Source organism: Taudactylus pleione, unplaced genomic scaffold (genome assembly GCF_031769625.1).
Source record: "Taudactylus pleione unplaced genomic scaffold, aTauple2 ptg000040l, whole genome shotgun sequence".
Taxonomy (NCBI): Eukaryota; Metazoa; Chordata; class Amphibia; order Anura; family Myobatrachidae; genus Taudactylus; species Taudactylus pleione.
Window position 1 is genome coordinate 17424438 of NW_028284442.1, and position 23509 is coordinate 17447946.

Consider the following 23509-nt stretch of genomic DNA (forward strand, 5'->3'; position numbering starts at 1 on the left):
TTCTCCCTTCGGGCTGCTGGTGACGGATTATAAACCGGCGACTATTCAGCTGCCGGGACTTCATACCCATTCCCTACTCGGGGCCGGCTTCAGGAAGAGCAGCACCTTGTGCAGAATGGGAAGGGGTTGCCCCCTTTACTCCGTGCATGGCCGAAAAGAGGGTGTGAGCTAATGACCATAGGCCACACCCCCTAAATGATGCTATTTGGGGGCGTGCCCTTATGGCACACATCCCGGTTAACGTCAGGCTGGGGGCGAGCCAAACACTTTGTCAGTAGCTGGGCTGCCCACAGCCCTCTCCCTGTACTGAATTGATGCCGTGTGTCATCCATTCAGCTTCTCTGGAGCTGGGCTATTTGCTATTGCAGTCTCCCGACCACCCGTGGGACACTTCAGCCCGCGGGTGGGACAGTGCCTAAAAAACAGAATTGTCTTGCTGAAATCAGGATGATTGGGAGGGGTGCACCCTCTATGGGTTTGCGCCAGGGGCGTATTTATAATGGGTGCAGGGTGTGTGGGGCACAAGGGCCTCTGGGTCCCTTCACCCACACACCCTTCACCCATATTATATCTACATCTCCGGAGTCCCACGTCGACACCGTTGTGTCTGCGCTGTAAAAAACGGCTGGAAAATTGCCGCTGTGGCCATTTTCCCAGTGACCTGCACTTGCGCTATAGACTGGGCACACTCTAGTGCCCAGAGTCTATAAATGCGGCGCTGGCGGTGCACCGCTCAGTGTGCTGCTGGACGGACAGCAGGGGGCCGGTGACAGGGACTGCACACGGGCCCCCTCCTCTCTAGAAACGCCCCTGGGTGGCGCCCTTGTTCGACCACACTGGTCGAACTCCCCAAGAACCGGCCCTGGTCCCACTACTTCAGTCCATGTTTGGTATAGTTCATGGTGAGCTAATGCTTGTCTGCAGCTGCTCAGCCATGGAAGCCAAATCCATGAAGCTCCTGATGAACAGTTCTTGTGCTGATGTTGCTTCCAGGGGCAGTTTGGAACTCTGTAGTGAGCACTGCAACCTAGACAGACTTTTTTTTTTTTTGCATTTCAGCACTCTGTGGTCCCGTTATGTGAACTTGTGTGGTCTTCTGCTTTGTGGCTGAGCTCAGTGATATGCGGTGAAGTCAATGGCTGGGGAGGTACACAAGTATAAAAAGTAAAACCGTTTTTATATCAAAACTCTGGAGAGTACATTGTCTGTGTTATTGATTATATGCACCTGCTAGGAATTGATGTAGCTGAATGGCCAAACACGCCTATTACATGGGGTGTCCTCTTTTGGTCATGTAATGTGTGTGAATATTTTGTATGTATTCCCCATGTACAATTATGGCTGGTCATAACTTAAGAGCTAATAGAACAATACAGAGCTATAAATAATGACTATTTCCTTTAAAAATTCAATTGAGGGAAGTTATTTTTACAGGTATATATTTTAGTATACAGGTATAGTATTATCTTTAGGAATGATTTTATTTAGCATTTAAGTGAAATATATACATCTCTAAATAACATGCATTTATTTTAAAATAGTGTTTTGACTTAGACCCTAATCTTTTTCCTCTTTAATACAAATGTACATTTATTGTTCTGAGTGGTTGTTGATAAACTTAATTTGGTATAATAAATGGTTTTGACTGCATTATGACCTAATTGACCTAAAAATAGTTGAGTACATGGCAAAGCACCTAAAGGCATGGATATAAGATTTCTCACTCGTAAGAAAAATCTTCTGTTTTTAAAGTTTGTCATTATTTGGTAAATTAAACCTTAAAGGAGTTGTATACCCACACACTAACAGCCAATCACTGCCTGTAACTCTATTGGTTATGATACACTGTGAAACCTGAGCACAGCTGTTTTGAATAAAGCGGCAGTACATGATTGGATGATAGATGGATCATGTGTCAGCTTCCGTGTAATCACCTGCTGTTTACTAAAGGGGCATACACACTAGACGATTCGCTACATGAGCAACATCGTTTAGTGTGTCCCCGGCAGGGGTGTGCTCAATGTTGTTAACGCACTGAACGATATCATTCATTCGTTGGTCGTTATCGTTCGTTTTTGTGTACAAGCTGGGCGATATAGTGAACGACTGAACGATAACAATATCGTTATCGTTCAGTAGTCCAAAATATTGGCAAGTGTGTACGCACCTTAAGGGGACCATCTCCTTAGTAGAGTAGCCCTTTTAATGGGGAAGTTTTTTGTTTTTTTTAAACATATTGATCATGTACATTATACAAGAAATATAAACATTTTACCCAAATATCAGTTGAAGTAGTTTGCATTATCTTATTGCTGATAATATGAATGTACTTCCTGTGTTATTTATCTAACAGGAATTTAAGCTCTATTAGAATCAAGTTTGTTCTACATGTCTAGATAGGGCATGTCTGAGAACTTTGGGTGGCGTGTTTGTGAAATGTCAAAACTAATACAGGAAAATTAACATGTTTAATCCTCTGGCAATAATACAATAATTTGCTGATGGGATCTAAAAGAAACCTTTATCCAAACAACTTTTCACATATATTTTAGTTTTAAGAATATCTGCTTTTTGTCTTTTTTCCTGTTTGTCTTATTCGCTAGAAACAGGAGCTAGAGCCAGTCCTGCAACAGTGAGCTTTAGGGCCTGAAGCTGAGTTAAATTACACCAGTTTCCATACTGTAAATGTTCACTGTACTTGTGCACAAAGAGAATGCATACATATGTGCCAATGCAGACTTGCACATACACCGACAGCCATAACATTAAACCATCTGCCTAATATTGTGTAGGTACTCCTTGTGCCTCCAAAACAGTTCTGACCCATGAAGGCATTGACTCCACAAGAAATCTGAAGGTGTCCTTTGGTATCTGGCTCCAAGACATTAGCAGCAGATCCTTTACATACTGTAAAGAGTGAGGTAGGGCCTCCATGGCTCTGACTTATTTTTCCATATCTCACAGATGCTCAATCGGATTGAGCTCCGGGGAATTTAAGTAAACACCTTGAACTCTGTCATGTTCCTTACACCACTAATAAAACAATTTTTGCAGTGTGGCAGGGCGCATTATCCTGCTGAAAGAGGCCGTTGCCATGAAGGGGTGTAGTTGCTCTGCAACAATGTTTAGGTAGGTGGTACGTGTCAAAGTAACATCCACATGAATGGCAGGACCCAAGGTTTCCCAGCATAACATTGCCCAGAGCATCACACTGCCTCCATCAGCTTGTCTTCTTCCCATAGTGCATCATGGTGCCATCTCTTCCTCAGGTAAACAGCACACACACACACCTGGCCATCCACATGTTGTAAAAAATGTGGTTCATTAGACCAGGCCGCCTTCTTCCATTGCTTGTTGGTCCAGTTCTGACACTCAAATGCCCATTGTAGGCTCTTTCGCCAATGGACAGGGGTCAGACTGGGCAGTCTGACCAGCCTGAGTCTACACAGCAGTGTGTTCTGACACCTTTCTATCATGGCCAGCATTATCTATTTCAGCAGTTTGTGCTACAGAGCTCTTCTGTGGGATCAGACCATACTGGTTAGCCTTCACTTCCCACACACATCAATGAGCCTCGGGTGCCCATGAAACCTGTCGCCGGTTCACTGATTGACCCGGAATTTCCCCAGCGCCGACCCAGGATATTCCTGAGTTTGCGCCGTTCACACCAGAGTCGGGTTGTAGTGACCCGGCTTTTTCCGGCGTTGAAGAAGATTTACGTCATCTCCAATCGCCACTGAAGCCGGCCAATTTGGCAGGCACGCGGCACGATCAGGGTCATCGTGACCCGGATTGAGCCGTTTACACTGCAGAGTTTCATGAGTCATTCCAGTGTTAAACCCTGCAAGTTACCTGGGTTGGAATGTTGGGTCACTCGACTCGGGAATCCAACCCTGTCCCCTATTACACCAAGTAGCTACCTGGGTTAACCCTGCAATAACCCGGGTTTTCGCTCTGGTGTAAAAGGGGTATTAGACTCTATATGAATTAAATAGTTGAGATGAGCGTATTGCTTAAAAACAGATGGTGGAAGCCGTGTTATTGATTACCATCAACTATATTGAGAGAATACGGTGACCTTAAACCATGTACATTGAAGAAAAATTCGACATGGCACCCTAGCATGAGTTTTGTCCCTCTCTCATGTCTTTAACAATTTTTTTGGCAGCTCATAATTTAACTCTAGAAATATTTGTTAAACAGACACATTGTTAGATGAATAATAACTCGCACTACTACCACACTTGGCTCTCAACTTCAAACTATTAAGTTACTAGGTTACACACATTTGTTGTTGGAGTTCATTGCTTACACTGATGCTTGGCGCTCATTTGATCTCTCTAAATTACACTGTAATTTAGATTTCAGTTTGGACACACCATCCTGCAAACACTGCACAGCTTTATTTTTACACTGCAATTTAGATTTGAGTTTGGACACACCCCTCCCAAATCTAAATCTGTCTCTGCACCTTTTAAATCTGCCCTACCTGCAGTGTAACGTCTTACCAAAGTGCAAAGTTAACGTTGGTCGATTGTCAATTGCTCCTAAACAGCCATGGCCAAAAGTTTTGAGAAGGACATAAGTATTGGTTTTCACAAAGTTTGCTGCTTCAGTGTCTTTAGACCTTTTTGGCAGATGTTACTATGGTATACTGTTTTTTTGTATACACTTAGTAGAGATCATCTTGTTAACTTACACAGTACACTTTTGTGTACTGTGTACTTTTGTATATTTTTTAAGTAAAGATAAATAGACCCTTTTATCATCTTATTCTGATTATACTTAATCATCGGGTGCTTCTTTTGTTGTTCTCTTTCTAAATACAAATCAAAATTATTTTTTGGTATGCCAGACTACTTATTGATATGTAGAAGAGTACAACTATGCAGTTTTTCTGTGTTAAGTAGGATACCACTCAGCTAAATGTACAGAGCTCCGCTCATTGCAACAAAGATGCATGAAAAGCATTTCATTATTCTTTGGTGAATTAATTAAACTGAGTAGTCCTGTAAGTGCTCCCTCCATGACTCTTCATTGCATAAAGAAACACATTTATCCTACCATCTGCAACATATGAAACTAAGGGCCTGATTCAGAGACTGACGCTCTGAATGAGCGCTCGCTCTGAATCAGGGCGTTTTTTTTTTTTTTTTTTTTTGTTCAGCCTCCTGGCCGCTCGCATAGCTGTGGGTGACCACCCACAGCTATTGCGACCGGCCAGGTTGATGGTCGCGATGGTCTTGCTATCGCGACCATCGACCTTGTGGTAGGGTCTCGTGGCCGCAAGCCCCAGAGAGCTTCTGGCTCTAATAGAGCCAGAAGCTCTCCCACTGACATCACTGGTGATGTCAGTGGGGCTGCCCCCAAACGGCAGGCGTTCCTTCGGGAACGCCTCCGTTTGGCCAGCCACCCCCCCTGCCCGCCTACCAAACGGGGCGAGCTGTCAATCACCATCGACAGCTCGCCCCTTTTGGTGCGAGACCCGGAGCGACGGAGCACATGTCGCTAGCTGGGTCTCGCGCAAGCGCACAACGGAGCCGGCTCCGTCGTGCGCATGCCCAGTGGGCAAACATTGACCCGGTTGCGAGCGCTCAGCACTTGCGACCGGGTCTGAATCAGGCCCTAAGTACGTACAACTTCAATTCTACACCATAGATCAGGGATAGCGTACATCTATCTATCTTATAATGTGTGTGTGTGTGTGTGTGTGTGTGTGTATAAATATATATAATCAGCCCCCTCACATGCACCTTATGTGCCATCAGACCCCCGTGCACCTTACATGTTAATAGATAGCCAAAATGGTTTTGTACCCTTTCACATGTCCCTTTTACACTATTGATCCCTCCATATGCCCCTTTTATGCCATCTTACCGCTCCACATGCCATTTTTTACACCATTGGAAACCTACACATGCCCCTTTTTATACCACCATACCCTACCACATGCCCCATTTATGCCATAAATGGCCATCAGAATCCCCCCTCTTCAATTTATCTTTGAGTTTGAAGCCCAAACAGGGAGGTGAAACCGCACATTTTCCTCATCTGGTCCTCTCTGGAGTGCTGACAATGACCTCCCTGTGTTGTGCAGAGGACAGTTGCGGTTCTAGGGGTGGGCTAACAGGGCCGTCGCCCGGGGCGCTACCCCCTAGAGGGTGCCACTGAGTCCCCAGAAGGTAAAAAAATAATAAAAAAATCCCATAATAAAAATAAATAAAAAAACAGCGCCGGTCCCCCCCATGTTGCCGGGCGCCCGCTGATATTTGTTATCAGCGGGCACCCGGCTACTTCCCTGCAGAGGCAGCCGAAGCTCACTCCAGAGCTCCGGCTCCAGGATAGAGCAGTATGCGAGGGACGTCATGACATCTCTCCCATAGATCCGTGGAGCCGGAACTCACTCCAGAGTCCGGCTCCAGCAGAGAGCACTATGGGAGGGACGTCATGTCGTCTCCCCCATAGATCCGTGGTGGAGCCGTGGTCGGACCGGACGGCAGCGGACGCAGGAGCGGGGCCTAAGGTAAGTATTGTGTTTGTATTTTTTATTTTTCAGAAGGGAGGCATGGGGGCATTACTACTGGGGGCATGTCTATAAGGGGGCATTACTACTGGGGGCATGTCTATAAGGGGGCATTCCTACTGGGGGCACTACTGTATGGGGCACTAATGGGGGCATTTAAACTTTGGGCACTACTATAGGGGGCATTCCTACTCTGGGCACTACTATAGGGGGCATTATTACTGGGGCACTACTAATGTGGGCACTACTATAGGGGGTACTACTACTGTGGGCATTGTATTAGGGGCACCACTACTTAGTACTGTGGGCCTTGTGTATAAGGGACACTAATTTGGGCATTGTGTAAAAGGGGTACCACTGTGTATCATAACATGAATAAGGGACTAATGTGTGGCGTAATTTGAATTGGGGATACTGTATTATAAAGGGAATTACTGCATGTGGCATAATGTGTTATACAGGGCATTACTGCATGTGGCATAATGTGTTATACAGGGCATTACTGCATGTGGCATAATGTGTTATAAAGGCCATTACTGCGTGTGGCATAATGTGTTATACAGGGCATTACTCCATGTGGCATAATGTATTTATAAACGGCATTACTGTGTAAGGCGCATTACTGCACATGGCAATTATTCGCCACAAGGGGAGAGCTTGGGGGAAGCCCAGCACCTTCATAAGTGCTGGGCACGCCCCACAGTGTGATGAATTGGGGGTGTTCCGCAAGGACACGCCCCTTTTCCGGAAGCGCGTGTGCTTTCAGCACGTGCAGAGGAATGTCATCTACAAAAGTTGTTTTTTTTGGGGGAGGGGGGGGGGGGCGCAACTGTGAGCTTTCGCCCTGAGCTCCACAATGTCTAGAACCGGCCCTGGCAGAGGAGCACTGTCAGGTTGCTTTGTTCAAAAGCAAGTGATTGGCAATTTCAAGGAAATATTTTACATTTTGTTTGATCATTTTACAAGTACTTTGCCTCTCTGGTTTATATTGAGCTATTTCTTCACAGCTGTTTGTAGTACAGGGCTAATCCATAAATTCACACACTCATTCTCTTTCTCAGGATCAGTGGATCTGTGAAGAAAACATGTTGAAACCAGTTCATGGTTTTTTCCCAGACATGGATGAGGAGGACATTTCAATCACAGAATACCCAATTGAGGATGATACTGATGAAGTATTTAACTTCAGCCTCTGTTCCCCTATTAAGACTCATACTACAAGTGGCGAAATCAATTTAGAACATCTAAGCAATGAATCCAGTTTACAAGATGCACAGATCATTTCCAAATCCTTTACTGATAAATTACATAAAGCAAAGGCTATTCCTCTTATTATTATGGTTCCCCCAGAAGAGACCGATGTAAACCACAGTACACCATTTCAGTTTGTTAGGCAAGCACCTGCCAGGATATCTACCTCCCCAACACTGAGGAGGCTGAGGAAAAACACTGTTGGAAACTTCATGTCATTACAAGAATTTTTTGATGCCTCCAAGTTCCCAACTCACAAAGAAGAATGTGTCTTGGTAAGTTCTTCAGAGCACTTTTGTGAAAATAGCCATCCTCTATCAAAGCCTCTCTTTGTAAAAGTACACTTGTGTTGTGTTGTCTTTCCCCAGGACAATGGATCTTGTGTGTCTCAAGGTGAGAATACCAATGATCACTTAGCAGACCCTGCTGTCGACACTAATTATATTGATGATGGGAAGTCTCCAGATTGCAACTACAGTGGAACTTCTGCAACAGAAGCAAAAGAAGATGCTGAAATGTTGAACAGTAGCACCAAGGTACAGTATGTTTTTCTTTTTAGATTGATCTATGCATGGGCGTAACTAGGTATTTGAAGGCCCCATAGCAAATGTTTGTAAGGGCCCTTATGTACCACCCAATGGCAGCTGCACCCCTTGCACCTATGGTAGTTACACCCATGAATCTATGGTATAAACCACACAAAAAAAATAAACAGCACATAAGAGTCTAATGAGAACTCAGATGGTTCTTTAGACTTTCAAGCGCTGTTTATTTCTTTTTTGTGGTTTAGAGTCTCTTATATATCTTACAGAGGTTTATTCTAATTGCTGGGCACACACGGCCAGATAAAATGTCTGTCAGACCGACAGACATTTTATCTGGCAGGCTGCCAGCCGCAGATGTCGCTGGCATACACTGTGAGATTTCTATCACAGTGTATTTGGCAGACATCTGCGCTCCGCCCCCGGGGGAGGAGACATTTCCCTGTTCCTTCTGTAGGAAGGAACACAGGAAATGTCTGTCTGTCGGCCGCGCTGGGCATACACTGCCCGATGCGGCCGACAGTTTGCCGGGTAAATATCGCATCGGACGGGCATGCTGGACAAACCCTCGGTCGCCCGCACACACGCTACAATTATCGGGGTGATCCGCCGATATCAGGCGGATCGCCCCGATAATTGTAGCGTGTATGGCCAGCATTAGCAACTGCAGAGATCTGATTTTCCTTGCCCTTCTCAACATAATCCGTGCCAGTTGGGGTGTATTCTTTTGTTGCTGTGATCTATGGTATACTTTTCTGTGATACTGGAGAGTCTCTGGGGATATGCGTATGTTTGAGCCAGACTTTCAGTTCATTTAATAAAATAACCATAAAAGTTGTTTTCAACATTTTCCTCTGTTACTGCTTGAGATGGATATAACAGAAGAAGTACTGAGGTGCTACTTACACTTCCGCAATCTATGTTAAAAGGCTTCCTAGTCAGGGTCTGATTAAGCATTTGGGAGGCTCGGGGCACTTAAGACCCTGTCCCTCTTGTCAGCGCGGCCTCCCCTGGCTGTGCGTGTGCCTCTCTCCCCAAGACCCCCACACTCCTCCATGAGGCAGCAGCGCAGGTCCTTCCTGCACTCCTGCAATAGGGATAGAATCTGGAGTCTTCTCTCTGGCAGCGTGGGAACAAATTCTGCTAGTCTTCAGCCATCGCCGCAAACAGCAGCTCTCCCAGCAGCAACTGTTCCCGCGCAGCTGCCGGCAACGGAGGCTGGAGATGAGCAGGATCTTTCCTGTACAGCAGAGCTGGGCCGGATATATAATATAACATTTATATTTTGCAGAGAATTGGAGTCACTTGATGATGACTTGCAAGCTTAAATGTTTTGATGAGAATATTAACAAGATCTCCATGCTTATTTGCTAGATACACACAGATTTGCAGTAAAATATTGTTAGAGCCGATAACAAATGTTTTTGTGTGTGTGTGTATATATTCAAACACACACATAAATGTATTTTTTTTTTTTTTTGGGGGTGGCTGTTTCAGAAATGCATTACAACTGAATAAAGTTGTTGTAGTTGTCCAGTAGCATTTGGCTTCTTCATTTTTTTATTGTAAGTATAATGGGGATTTCTGAAAACTCTTGTACAAAAAAAATGATCCTGCTCTATTCTGATTTTGCTTTTCTGTTGTGCATTTGCTGTATCTGCAGCACTACCCGTTGCACTAGATTGAATACATGCCCCTAAATATATTGACTATTACAGTTCATAAGCATCTTCAAATCCCTTTCAGCTCAAGTTTCCAATGAGAAAATCAGTGGGACAAAGGGAGCGGAACACTGTGCCCTGAAATGGGTCACCGTGATTGGAAATAGACACAACAATGAACTGGAATTTACATGTCAACTGTCTACACTCCTAGCAACTGCTAACACTTGGGAATGCTGGCACTGTAATTCTATCTCATTAACTGACATTTATGTTTAATGAGTCTGTTTGTGGTTGTACAGCAGGAGGCTCTTACAGTTAGTAAATCCTGGCAACCTATTCACAAAATACCAAAACTCATTGGTAAACAGAACCATGCTGGTCTTACTTGCAGAGCAGACTTGTGAAAAAAGGATAAAGAAATTAAAAGTTCTGCCTGATCCAGAAAATGATCAACATGGCAATAATATGCACTTAGACAACGGTGAACGTACCATAGTAGCAGGGATTGCAGTTGCTCCAGGCAGTGGCGTAGAATCATCCCAGATGCCTGGAGGCAAGTTATAATCTGGTGCCCCCCTAAAAAAAAAAGAGAAAATAAATATGGTGCATATCTATCTATACATAAGCACAAAAACACTAATATAGAATGGGTATATACAGCTATGTGTTAGTCACAGATAAGATAGTGACCTGTATAGTGCAATTAGCATGAGACTCCGACATCTAATGTGGTTGGGGAGCTGATACCCCAGATAGAGGGGAAAACCACCTGATGTGTGGGCTTTGAGGACTGCGTTTGAGTTAAGATGCTGTAAGACTGCTACTGTGATGGAACTACAAATCACAAAATGCCCAGTTTACTGCCGACTGCTTCACATGCCAGGAAGTTGCTCCACAACAGATCTACCCCCAGACTCAGCCGCTGGTGCCCCAGGACGCCGTCTCCCATTCCCTTTTACCCACAGCTCCGTCTGGTGCACCCTTGTTGACATCCAGCTCCTGGAAGATCTGCAGCCATGCTTATGCTCGGGCCCACCGCACAGGTCTGCAGCTAGAGCTGCCACCAAGGAGGAGTGGGACGGGGAGTTGTGGGTGAGGGGTGCACCAGAATCACACTGGCATGAGCAGCTGCTGAGGAGCAGCGACATAAATGAGCGGGGACAGGCTATAGATAGATGGAAGTGGCATCTGATGGTCTGAAACAGCCCTCCACTAGTATATGGTTATGGTAGCTGCTCTGGTACCGGAAGAGGTGCCATGTATTTGGCACAGATTTACAGCCCTAAGTGGGGTGAATATATTGTGTGCAATGGAGGAGGTGCACCTCCATTGTGTCCCATAGTTCTGCCCCTAGCTCTGGGACCCACAGCTAAGGTGATGGGGCCCTCTGCTGTTACACCCTTGTGTGTACATCATACTGTACTTGCCTTCTTTTGCACCGTCTCCTCCAGGAGATGCCCAGAAAAGATATGCAGCTGACTAGATGTGGGGGCAGGGCAGTACACCATACTTACTAACATTTATTGTCTGCTCACTGGGAGATGCTCGGAGAGCACACATAGCTGGCCACTTTTGGGGGCAGAGACGGGTTCCCATATCGTTTGGAGCAGTTTCACATTGTTTACCCCCGTCCCTCCATATGGAGCCGCGATTCACTGCATTTATCTCCCCATCCTGCCCACTTCACTGGGAAGTGGGAGGCATGCAGGAGTACAAAACACTTGTGCAGGGGGCTACCCGAATATTCGGTAGCCTCCCGCAACTACCAGGAGAGTAGGCAAGTATGCGCTATATGTCACTAGGCCCTGCCACCTCATGGGAAATGCCACAAATTGCGGGTCAATTGAGACGGGGCTGGGCCAGTATGATGTGAGTTTCATAGAAACACGTCATATTAGCCCCACCTCCTTCCTGATTATTTGCAATTTGCAGCATCATTATCCCCATAGTACCTACTTCACTAGGAAGTGGGCAGGATGCGGGGTGGTCGCCTACTCATCCAGAGGACTGCCTGCAAATTTGTGAGTCTCCTGCAACTTCCAGGAGAGTAGGTAAGTGTGGTATGTGTTTTCTTTTTCACTATTGGGCAGTACATGGGGCGGTCCTTACAAAAGTTATGACCTTGTTCTTAGGTAAACATTAAAAATGTTCACCTGTGTCTATTCTGCTGTTTAATAACAAATAACTGGGCTGTCTACCTCTGCTCTATGCTCTGACCCAGATTTAAATGTCTTGCATGTACGTCCTGTTGCACTTAATGACTGACAAGTGCTACATATTTATTTAGTAACATATCCGATATGCTTAACAGAGAGTAAATGGTTCATGTTTGTCTTGTCTTGCAGTTGAAGGAGTTTCATCAGTCAAGGTAAGTGAGGAAACTTTTACATCTGTTTTTCACTCGTGGTTTCTTTTTTTGCTTTGTTTTTTCCTGCTGTAGCACTTCTACCAAAGAAGCATGTGTATAAGTATTTGGGTGTGAGATTGTATTGTCAAACAGCATTTTTCTCAAGTAGAGATTGTTTCAAAATGACACTGAAATCTTGTATTTTGCTATACTAATGAAAAGGACATGCCATAATGTATAGTCCGTATTTGTTTAGCAAACTGTTTGTATTTATATAATAACCATGTTTGCACACTGTTTTATTTTTGTATTTGCAAATGGTGAAGGCTACTCTAATGCTTGAATAAGAAAACACTGATAATCCATGCTTTGTGATACAGCCATTATGAATATACCAATACTGGTGGTGCTTCTGGAACCGATCTGTTGTTAGTTACTGGAGTTGGGTGGTTTATTGGTTGATAGCAAAAAGGCAGCACACACTGGGCCTGATTCAGAGATGCACGTTAACTGCACGCTAACTGCATACAATGCCAAGATGCACGCTAACTGCATGCAATGCCAAGATACATGCAGTTGACCGTTGGTGTTGAAAGTACTGTGCATGCATCCTGGTGGTTACCGCATGGAGACTCAGAATGAATTTGGAAGCAAGAGCTGTGGATTTCAATAGATGTTCTGGGAAGTAAAGGGGGTGGCTAGCCAGATGAGGACGCGTCTAAAGACACAGCAGCACTAGGACAGGACACCATGTTCAGATGAAGGAACTGCTCCTGCCGTAGGCCTGGTACAAGTTTCGGTGTTGCGACCATCAACACCAAAACGTATTAGCGCCACTGCGAGTGGGTGTCTTAGTAGATATACAATCGGTTGCGCCATTAGCATAGAAAAGTGGCTGCTGCAAAAGAGACAGCCACGTTTGCATGCACCCACACTGAGGTTAAGAGATGTCTTAAATACACCTACAGTATTTGGTCCAGAAGAGAAGTTTTACTTGTATAGTTTTTGTTGTAGATCTGCTTTCTGAAGGTTAAAACTGACTTTACTCAGTGAAAACAGAACTGACAAGTGGACTGGACACATTTAGGGCTCAATCCAATTAGCCGCGATGATGTCGCTGATGCGAGTCATCACGATAATAGCCTGAACTTGTACAAAAGTGCTCATAGCCCCATAGGGCTCTGAGCAAAATTGTGCGAATTCAAGCTTGGAGAGGGCCGTGAGGGGTAAGAGTACAGGTGCCGTTGCTGGCGTTTTAACACTGTGGCAATGGCAACTCGCACCCTAAGCGGGCAATTGGATTGACCCCTTAGAATACATGTGACTAAAATATTCTTCTTTACATAGATCAAAATGAAAAATAACACTTTGCAACACTTGGTTCTTGTTAAATTACAAGGAAAAGTTTTTTGCACTGAGCCATTATATTACTTTTCGCTTAATGAATCAGTTTATTTATGATAGATGATCGACTGTACACCTTTTTTTTATTGGCGATCTTATATACGACACCCCTGTTTATTTATACACTGATGCATACTTGCCAACTCTCCCTGATTGCCAGGGAGACTCCCTGAAATAGTAGCACTCTCCCTGAATAGTCTAGTAATCTTCCTGATTGCACCTTACCCCCATTATGAAGCTGTTATGTATAAAAAAATAAATAAATCAAAGGTGTGTATATATACATTAAAATGGGATCATTAGTATCATTTACCTACATTGGTTACAAGGCACAGTGATTCCTATGGCTACATGTATTTTCGGAAAAGTATCAGTTTGTTTTCATCAACCAATAAATCTTACACTCTGCTTTGGGGCTCGTTTACATTTGGAAGTAAGGCAATTTTATGACACGCCTCTGAGATGTAGCAGTACACGCCCTCTTTAGCGCGCTCTCATAGGTGTTGCTTTCACAATCTCCCTGAAATGCTTTTTCAAAAGTAGGCAAGTATGCACTGTGTGATGGCTTGGGGTTAATTAGCTCGGCAGAGGGTGGATTGGTGCAGTGTTTAGGTGCCTAATGAGGGTCCACGCACGGCATTCCAGTAAAATAAACAAAATGGTGCTTTACTTCAGCATGATAGTCAGGAAACAAGAATAGAAAATAAACAACCTAGCCCTCTTTTAGGGCACTAGCTCACTTCTTGAACCCTCTCTATCAATGGTGCAGTTAGTCTGCCAATAACAGTCCTGGTGGCCTTCCCTGTATCATACAGATATAGGCCCTGGCTTCCTCAGCATGCAGCTTTACAGCTCCAATGTCACACAGTCCGAGAGTTTGTGGTCCCCCCTTGCCTCCTGCAAGGTCCAGACACAGGCCTCCTGGCCCCCAATGGCTCGCTCAGCTTCACTGGGCTCTCTGGCTGCCACAATCCCACTTAGATTGTTTCCCACAGCAGCCTGACTGGTCTGCCTTCTCATCAGCCCACACCTGAGCTCTATCCACAAGGCAGCAATTAGGCATCTTCCCACAATGCTTTTCTAGTCTGTGTGGGTGGATCTCCCCTGCCCCACACGAAATCTACTGCTCACCAGTGCCACCTTTGGTGATATTGCCACATATCCCCCTCCCCAGCTTGAAACCCCTGGGTTCAGCTACAAGGGATGAGGCATTCTCATTGCGAATTCCCCTTCACTCTCCTCATGAGGGAAATGCACTGCATTCACGGTCCTACAGACTCTTGTGATCTCTGGGGGTCGCATCCTCCAAGTCCCAGAGGTAATTTTTCTCCTTACTTTTTTTCTAACTTTATGGTACCAATGGTGGTACTTGCTTTTTTATGCAGGCTTACCCTTGGGTACTGCAACAGGCATTAAGAACTTGAAGTAACTTTTCCCAAAGCGACATATTTCATCTTTACTCTTTGCCACTTAAACCTATTAAAGGCACATCTTTAACCTTCAGCCTTAAAGCCCTGTATTGGCTACTGGCATATTTCACTGATGGCCCCTTGAAAGAAGAGGAGCTAACATTATCCTGAGAGTCACCAGCATCACAACTTCTGGACCTTGGCTTTATGTCAACTGACAACGTACTGGCACAGTCACCCTCAGATTCCAGACTCCCGTGTCCACGTAGGATAATTGAATATTTACTCCATTGATCCACATAATTTATCTCACGGCTTTGATGGCTATCTGCCACTTCATTAAGGCATAGATCTCTTGGATTTTCTTGTGTTCCCAATTTTTGAGAATTGAAAGTATAATGAACAATTTCAACATGTCCACCAGCACAGGTTGAAGTTCACTCTCCACAGAGGTCTCTATTTTCCAATTCACTTTAGCTGGACTACTTGCTTCAAGCTTTATCATGTGAGACCACTCTACTTCCTCATAGACAAATCCAGCAGCACTGCAAATTACATCGTGCTTGCATGCATTGTTTCACATACATGAGTATGATTCTTTAAGAGACTCTCAGAATTAACTTTCTCCAAGGTTCTGCTTTGCCCTGCAAAACTGTGTGATTGAGTCACCTTCTCACCACACTGAACACTTGGCAACAAGAGAGTCTCATCCTTTGAAGCCATCACTATCTCCATAGACTTCTGTACATCCTGTACCTTTGCTTGACAGGTCATGCGATCACAATCTGTATACGTCAGTCTTTATCACCATTTCAGACACGGTTTTGCCCTCTGTACTCGTGTCTCTTTGGGAGGACTTCACACCCTCAGCTATCAGTGTAAGCTGGAAGTCACTGCAGGGACTCATCCACTCTTCCTTCACTGTCATTTTCCCACTGAGCGTGAGTCTGCAGCATCTGGAGATACTTCTCTTTTACTTCACAGAACTCTTCAGCCAGAGAACTTTTCTCCAATTCACAATCTTTAAGTTTTACTTATGTGGACACAATTAAAGAGTCTTTTCCTTTTAACACCAGAGCCAGATCCGTCACTTTCACTTGTGCACGCTCTGCATCACTCTGATATCTCTGGACACCTTCTTTCAATTCTTCCACTGCCTGCTGAAGTACCGCACACTTCTGCTGCAATTCCACAACATCCTGCTCTAATACGTCATTCTTGGCTAGGAGCACATCATTCTTATACTTTGGAACATATTAGCTTCCTATAGGCGTTCAGACATAGCTGCCAATTTGTGGTCTGTCTCTTTAAGAACTTCATGTTTTTTTATTTCTTGCTGCTCAAATGCCATTTCAAAGAGGACAATTCACTCCGTAGTTTCTTTTCAGTTTGTTCTTGAACATTTCTCCCATCAGCTAATTGTTCCATTAAGTCATCAACCTTCCCAGCAAAATACGCATTACCTTCATTCAAAACTTTACGCATATTGTTAAATTCTTCCAGGCTGATATAGCCCTCATCGGACGGACCTTTTACCATACACTGATCATACACACCGACATCTTTATATTCAGACTGTAAACTCCAGCCCGGGTTTTCCATCTCTCTAGATTGAGAATTAAATTTTTTAGAATATTTATTTTTGTTTCCCATGATTCTAGGTACAAAAAATACACAGAAACAACTTGTTTTTGTTTTCACTGTATCACACTTTGTCTTCAAGTATTTTTAACACAGCAAAACATTTTTCTTCGTGTGGCACTACAATTACCAGCATGTATCAAGCAGTCTCAATATAAACCTCTGCTCTCTTAGTACCACACATTGATTTAACGAGCATGAGCAATTCACCAGGATAAACCACACAATTTCTTTTAATCCTTCCAATGCTAAGGAAGTACAAACTTCTCTTCACAGACAATATACTTGCAGCAATAGTGCACATTCGCAGACAATTTTTTTTTGTTTAAACAACAGACTTCTCTTTACTCACTAGCCTGATGAGCATTGCACTGTAGAGTCCACTATGCAGGTGCAGTAAACATCCATATATCCATTAGGTGCTGTAATCCACTTTCTGTGCAGATCTTTTTGCGTAGAATCTGTATGCATAGAATCTTTATGCCTGCATTCTTCACCAAATGTGATGGCTTGGGGGTGGATTGGTGCAATGTTTTAATTTGCTTAATGAGTGTCCACACATGGCATTCAAGTAAAATAAAGGAAATAGTGCTTTACTTCAGCATGATAGTCAGGAAACAAGAATAGAAAATAAACAACCTAGCCCTCTCCTTAGGGCACTAGCTCACTGCTTGAACCCTCTCTATCAATGGTGCAGCTAGTCTGCCAATAACAGTCCTGGTGGCCTTCCCTGTATCATACAGATATAGGCCCTGGCTTCCTCAGCCTGCAGCTTTACTGCTCCAATGTCACACAGTCCGGGAGTTTGTGGTCCCCCCTTGCCTCCTGCAAGATGCAGACACAGGCCTCCTGGCCCCCAATGGCTCGCTCAGCTTCACTGGGCTCTCTGGCTGCCACAATCCCACATAGATTGTTTCCCACAGCAGCCTGACTGGTCTGCCTTCTCATCAGCCCACACCTGAGCTCTATCCACAAGGCAGCAATTAGGCATCTTCCCACATTGCTTTTCTAGTCTGTGTCGGCGGATCGCCCCTGCCCCACACAGAATCTGCTGCTCACCAGTGCCACGTCTGGTGATACTGCCACAACTGCTTCAAGTTTCTGTCACAGACTGGAGCACCTACAACTTCTGTTTAAGCGTGTATTTATAAAAAGTTCTGTAAAATTGAATGGGCCACTGCATTTCTATATGAATATTAAAAGCCATCATGTCACATGGACAATGGTTAGTTTGTGCAATTATTTAATGCAGCTTTGCAATGTGTCAATTAGAGTACTGCATTGTCTGTACATTTTTAGAAGATTATCAGTAAGAAAAATATTAGATTAAAAAAATCCTTGCAATGGCTTGTGGATGTTACCTGTACAATTAAATCCGCATGAGCACCCATAGTCGGCACTACCACTAGTCAAACCTAAGCAGCTACCTAAGGTGCCATGGCTTAGAGAGCACCTAAAACACTAATTGTCACTCAATCTGTGTCTTTATGGTTACCGTGGCATCCCAATACTGAATGCGAGAATCTGTGAAACTGCTGCTCTTCCATTTATTTAATGCCCAATAAATTGTAAACCGGGCCCTCTTCTGTCAGTCATTACTCAGGTTAATTTTATTTCAGTATGTCTCCAATTGTGTACAGAATATGTTGTTGTTTTATAAGTGTTGCGACTGTCCCCTTCACAGGGCAGGCTCCAGGGGAGCCTCGCCCTGTGCAGGACTGGACTTAAGCGTTCGTTATCTGTGCGCAACAGAAAATGGGGGAGTGGCCTAATTACCATAGACCACACCCCTAAGTGATATTTGGGGGCGCGCCCATATGGCACGCCTCCCGTTAAAGTCAGGCTGGGTGGCAAGCCCAGCACTACGTCAGTAGCTGGGCTGCCCCCAGCCCTCTTCCTGCACTGAATGGATGCCGCACGCATGCACGCGGCATCCATTCCTCTTCTCCGGGGCCAGCACTTCCACACAGCTGTGGCGGTGGAGGTGCCCAACCCCCCAACTGCCCACGATTTGAACAGAGGGGCAGTGCCTGAAAAATGGGACTGTCCCACTGAAATTGGAAAATGGTTGAGAGGGGTGCACCCTCTATGGGGTGGCACCCCTTTTTGACCACACTGGTTGAACGTGCTTCGAGCCAGCCCTGCCCCTTCATTTCCTGTGACTGATTTCTTATACTGCTGATATTATCAGTTTAGAAAAGACTTCTGATTAATTCTTGTATAGACTTTTAAATGTTGAGTTGGCAGTACATGGTCCATCGTGGGGGCTGTGTTGTCTTTCCACTGTACTATGAACACTGAACTGGCCATTTTTGTCCTACAATTTGAAATAATGAGGTTTTTCACCAAATATACTCTAAGCCTGTACTTTTACTGCTAATCTGTGCAATGTATAGGTGCATGTTGATTAGAATCTCTTATCGTTGCTATTTGCGGCAATAAGAAATTATATACCACCTGGATGTATTTAAAATCTAATGTCCCTGTGATTTGTAAAGTAAAGTGATCCCATCAGCGATCCCTTTACTTTGAGGGTCAGGTGGCCTCCTGCGTATGCATGGTCATCAGTGAATACATGTGCGAGTGGTTATTACTGGGGAGTGATCCAGAGCATACCTCTTCTGGTAAATTTATGCAATATGTAGGCTATAGGTTACAATGACTGTCATCATAAAATTATGTTCGCTAATGGGGCTGAGCTCCAGAATTCTTTGCATTCCGGAGCCTCATAGCAGCCCCCATAGAAGCCATTGCAGAACTTTTTAAAAGTCAGGAAATAGTGCATTTTAAATGCGCTCTCCCCTATTTCCTCCATTATGTATCCACACACTCATGGCTGCCCTTATCTCTTTCAAATGAAGTGACCCCATAGAATGTATTCTCTGATCACCAGAGCATACACCTGAACTGCAAAAATCATCATAAACTCCTGGATAAGGGAAACTCTCTCCCATCTTGGCTTTAGTAAACTCAGAGGCACGTACATTTGGAAGATGACTTGGTCCCTTTTAATCGTTAGTCATTAATGTCCACTTGTGATCACAGGTCAATATCAGCCTGCACTATAGAAATACAAGTAGATCTGGCAGATGGAGGAGGGCACTTAATGCTTACGATTTTCTGACATCTACACACTCGGGGAAAGCATTTGAACGCGGGAGTCCCTTTCAAATAATATGCACTCTTAGCAGTCCTTTGCAGGTCTTTACACCCTATGCTATAGAAAGTGTTAAAAAATGTATTGATTGTGGTGTTCTAATGCCAAGATCTCCCACATTCTGGTATCCATAAACACAGGAGTCCCCTCATTTGCAGTAGTTTGTCTAGTTTTCAAAATGTTATGCCTTGTGCTTCCATGTTATTTCTACATATTGTATGTTTCATTCAAACGGGTAAATTAAAGAAAAAAAATAATTCTAATTATAAAGTGCAGCATTTATTATGGAAACCTGCATCTAGAAAGTAGAAACAAAGTTTTTTGCTGTTTTGGAAAGGTGGATTAATGCTGAAGCAAAACTTGCTGATGGTTACAAAACACAGAACTATATATATTTTTGGTAGATTGCTTATTTTCCTCAAAAGAAGACAAACTAATGCTCTTTCAAGGAAAGTGAAAGTCTTCTGAAATGAAACACGGTATCATTAGTGTGCATATGGCATAATTTATTATACATTTTGATGTTGGATGATGACCAACCCCAAAAATACCCATGTGGTTTTAACATCTTTAATGCTAAGCCTGTGTACTTAAGTTGTATATACTGCCTATTACATGATGGTGTAGGATTAGGTACTGTAACAAATGCTGGCTGGTTAAGGGATGAACCTGGCATTGAGCGCTGGGAGACCAAATATGTATATCATAAATGTGCTTTTTAATACAAATGTATTTTAATTAAATGTACTCCTCCTGGTGGTCCAGGTGGGATACTGTGCTCCTGTGTTGCTGCTGGGGGTCCCTTCCCTGGTAGGTCAGTAGCAGGACTGCAGGAGCAGCCCCATAGCTGATAATATGCCCATGCATGCATCCATGCAGCATATGCATGACCATTAATGCCCGAGGAGACCCGTGTGCAGTAGACCCCCTCATCTGACATTTGGGAAGATGGCGCATGCGCACTAGAGACTGACCTAGGGGCCTTTGTGCACCTCACACCCAGCACCCATTATAAATACACCTATGGCATGCTGGAATGTAGCCCCACTGGAGTGTCAATGGCACCTCCTACATTCTAATGAGTCTATGTTGTGCAGTAACACTTGGGAGTCCAAGGCTGCTTGCTGCCATACTGGAAACCTGAGTGGGCTTCAGCAGCAACAGGGAGATTGCCGCCCTGAGTTCTGAAGACGAAATCGACTTTGTTTATCCTCTGCACCAGTTGATGGTGTACTAAACTGTATGTGTTGGAGGGCACCCCTTAAATGCCTTAATAAATGTGTATATTTTCAAATCTTTAGTATATATATTTTATCTATTATGACAAAAGTGGGTGCTACCACTGACAACTTATACAATAACTAGCTGTTGAGCGCTTCTTCGCCCACGATGAAATCTCTTCCCAACATTTTTTATTTGAGGTTTTCTAGTTGTATTGCTTTGCCTAGGGGTCCTGTTGTGGGTGTGGCCCACGTGACCAGCAGTGCTATACAGGCTGGCGGCAGCACTGCCTTCACCCACCAGTCACCCCAATGTTACTGTGTTCCCTGTGCACAGACTGATATGTAGCCTATCCTATTCAAGTGAACGTGGGTCCTAAGCACCTCTCTACTTACCACTTATCGACCACATACATGGTGTCACATCTATCTCTTGCATTGATGATCTCGATAAGTTTTGTTGTTGCTGTGCTTTAATTTGACTGATCGAGATGAAACTAAGTGCAGGTTATTTCTAGGAGTTTCCACTATAAAATGATGCAGTTTTCCCGAAAATCTGTTAAGTAGTTTTTGCGCCAACTTATAAGAACATTGTGTCTGTTTGTTCTATTAGTGTAGATCTAACGATAAAGAGAGAGAGAGAGAGAGAGAGAGAGAGAGAGAGAGAGAGAGAGAGTACAGCAGTTGTCTTGGTGTGGCGCATTTAATTTAAAACTTAACTTTTTTTATGGCATCTGATTAAACAATATGCACAACAACATTAATTATGTCCCTTTTACTCCTGAGTAGTCTATTCTATGAGTGATTGATCGCAGTCAATGTATAGCTAAAGAGGGTCAAAAATTAACGGTGAGTGCTGTGGGGGGATAAAATCAGTGTTGGACATATAATACACCTCTTTAGTTATTTCTTATTTCGAATTGATTTTGTGGAGACTGGAGACATTTTGTAATAAAGAAACATGAACAGCACATTCCGTTGCTGTATGGGTACCCTACATAGATAGTTACCAACTATTACCAAGACCCAAGTTTGCAGGAGTCTACAGCAAACTACTTGGTATCAATTGTGAGTTTTGGCCCAGGACCCCCCTATCTACCTGTAATTTAACAAGAAAAACTCCTGCAGACCATTGGCCGACTGACTCTCACTGGACTAACAGTCTTACTTCTGTTTTTGTTGTTTTCTTTCATTTCATTCCTTCAAGTTTGAGCTTCTGATTGATAACTCCAATTTTTTGTACATGATCCTTTAAAGTATTTCCTTCAGTTAATACAGTATTATTATGTACTATAAATATTTATTTGTTTTAAAACCATTTTGTATGATGTTGCTTGCTGAATTGAAATGCTTCAATAAAAAGATTATTAAAAAATAATAATAATCATTAGTCTCTTTACTATTAGTACCTTACACCTCCACAGTTTGGGTTTGCAGAAGCTGCACTATATTACTGTGAAAATTAGGTGTTCTCTCTTCCTCTTGTATGTTTTGAGTTCTGACAATCCACACTCTGGAGACTGTTTCCTCTTCCCTCTGGTAGTGCGTGGACACTATGGAGGAAGGGTGGGTATGGAGAAGTTACCCATGGCAGCCGATCAGCTTCTGATTGTCTGTTTTGGGCAACTTCTCCACTTTATCGCTGTCCAAAGCTTGATACAGCGCCCCTTGGATGTTACAAGGTGGGAAATCCCCCCAGCTGATTCACATGCCAGCTGAAAGAGTAAACCTTAATTGGTTACAAGGAAAAAGCCTGGATTAACCTCTGCCAACTTGTGTACAAGATTGCATAGGGCACTGCTGCCCTTTAAATACAAAGAGCATCTTCTGTATTATCGCCAGTATGTAACTACTATGTCATTGCTATAATACTGTATATTCTGAGCACTACACATCATTGTACCTAAGCCCATTGCCTGTTACCTACAGATTAGCACTAACACTCTAATCTGTTTCCCCTGCTGTCCTGTTTTCAACTTTATATCTGGATTCTACTCTGCCTGCTGTCCTGATTTTAAGTAAGTGGTCAGGAGGAACTAGCCATGCTTAGTTACCTGCTGCAACATCGATATGGAACACCCAGAAGTAAGCAGATCCAAGTGCCGGGATCGGAGCCTGGTGGGGGTAGCAGCAACTACTTTACTGCAATTATCGCATAATTGACTCTTGCAGTTTGAGTGTCTGGTGGAGTATTAACTGCAAGGGAAACCTAAAATTGCTGTTTATAACTAGTGGCCAAAGACAAGTTGGCATAGTATGCCCATCCTGTCACTTAAGTGGTGGCATCATTGGAAGACCTAAAAAGGACAGGGTGGTGCAGTAAGCCCACAATGTCTCAACAACAAAAATAG

At 43.9% G+C, this 23509-nt stretch overlaps 1 protein-coding gene across 5 annotated transcripts in view; it reads left to right on the plus strand.

The window, feature by feature from the left end:
• Positions 1–23509, plus strand: part of PLEKHG7 (pleckstrin homology and RhoGEF domain containing G7) — a 181960-nt gene that overhangs the window by 68926 nt on the left and 89525 nt on the right. For 4 of the 5 annotated variants that reach the window (XM_088454488.1, XM_088454495.1, XM_088454480.1 and 1 more), the window contains exons 2-3: positions 7585–8310; positions 12326–12348. In XM_088454488.1, coding sequence (XP_088310614.1) covers positions 7609–8310; positions 12326–12348 — 725 coding nt within the window. In that variant the 5' untranslated portion in view covers positions 7585–7608. The remainder of the gene's footprint in view (positions 1–7584; positions 8311–12325; positions 12349–23509) is intronic. The other variant, XM_088454505.1, reaches the window with a different exon arrangement.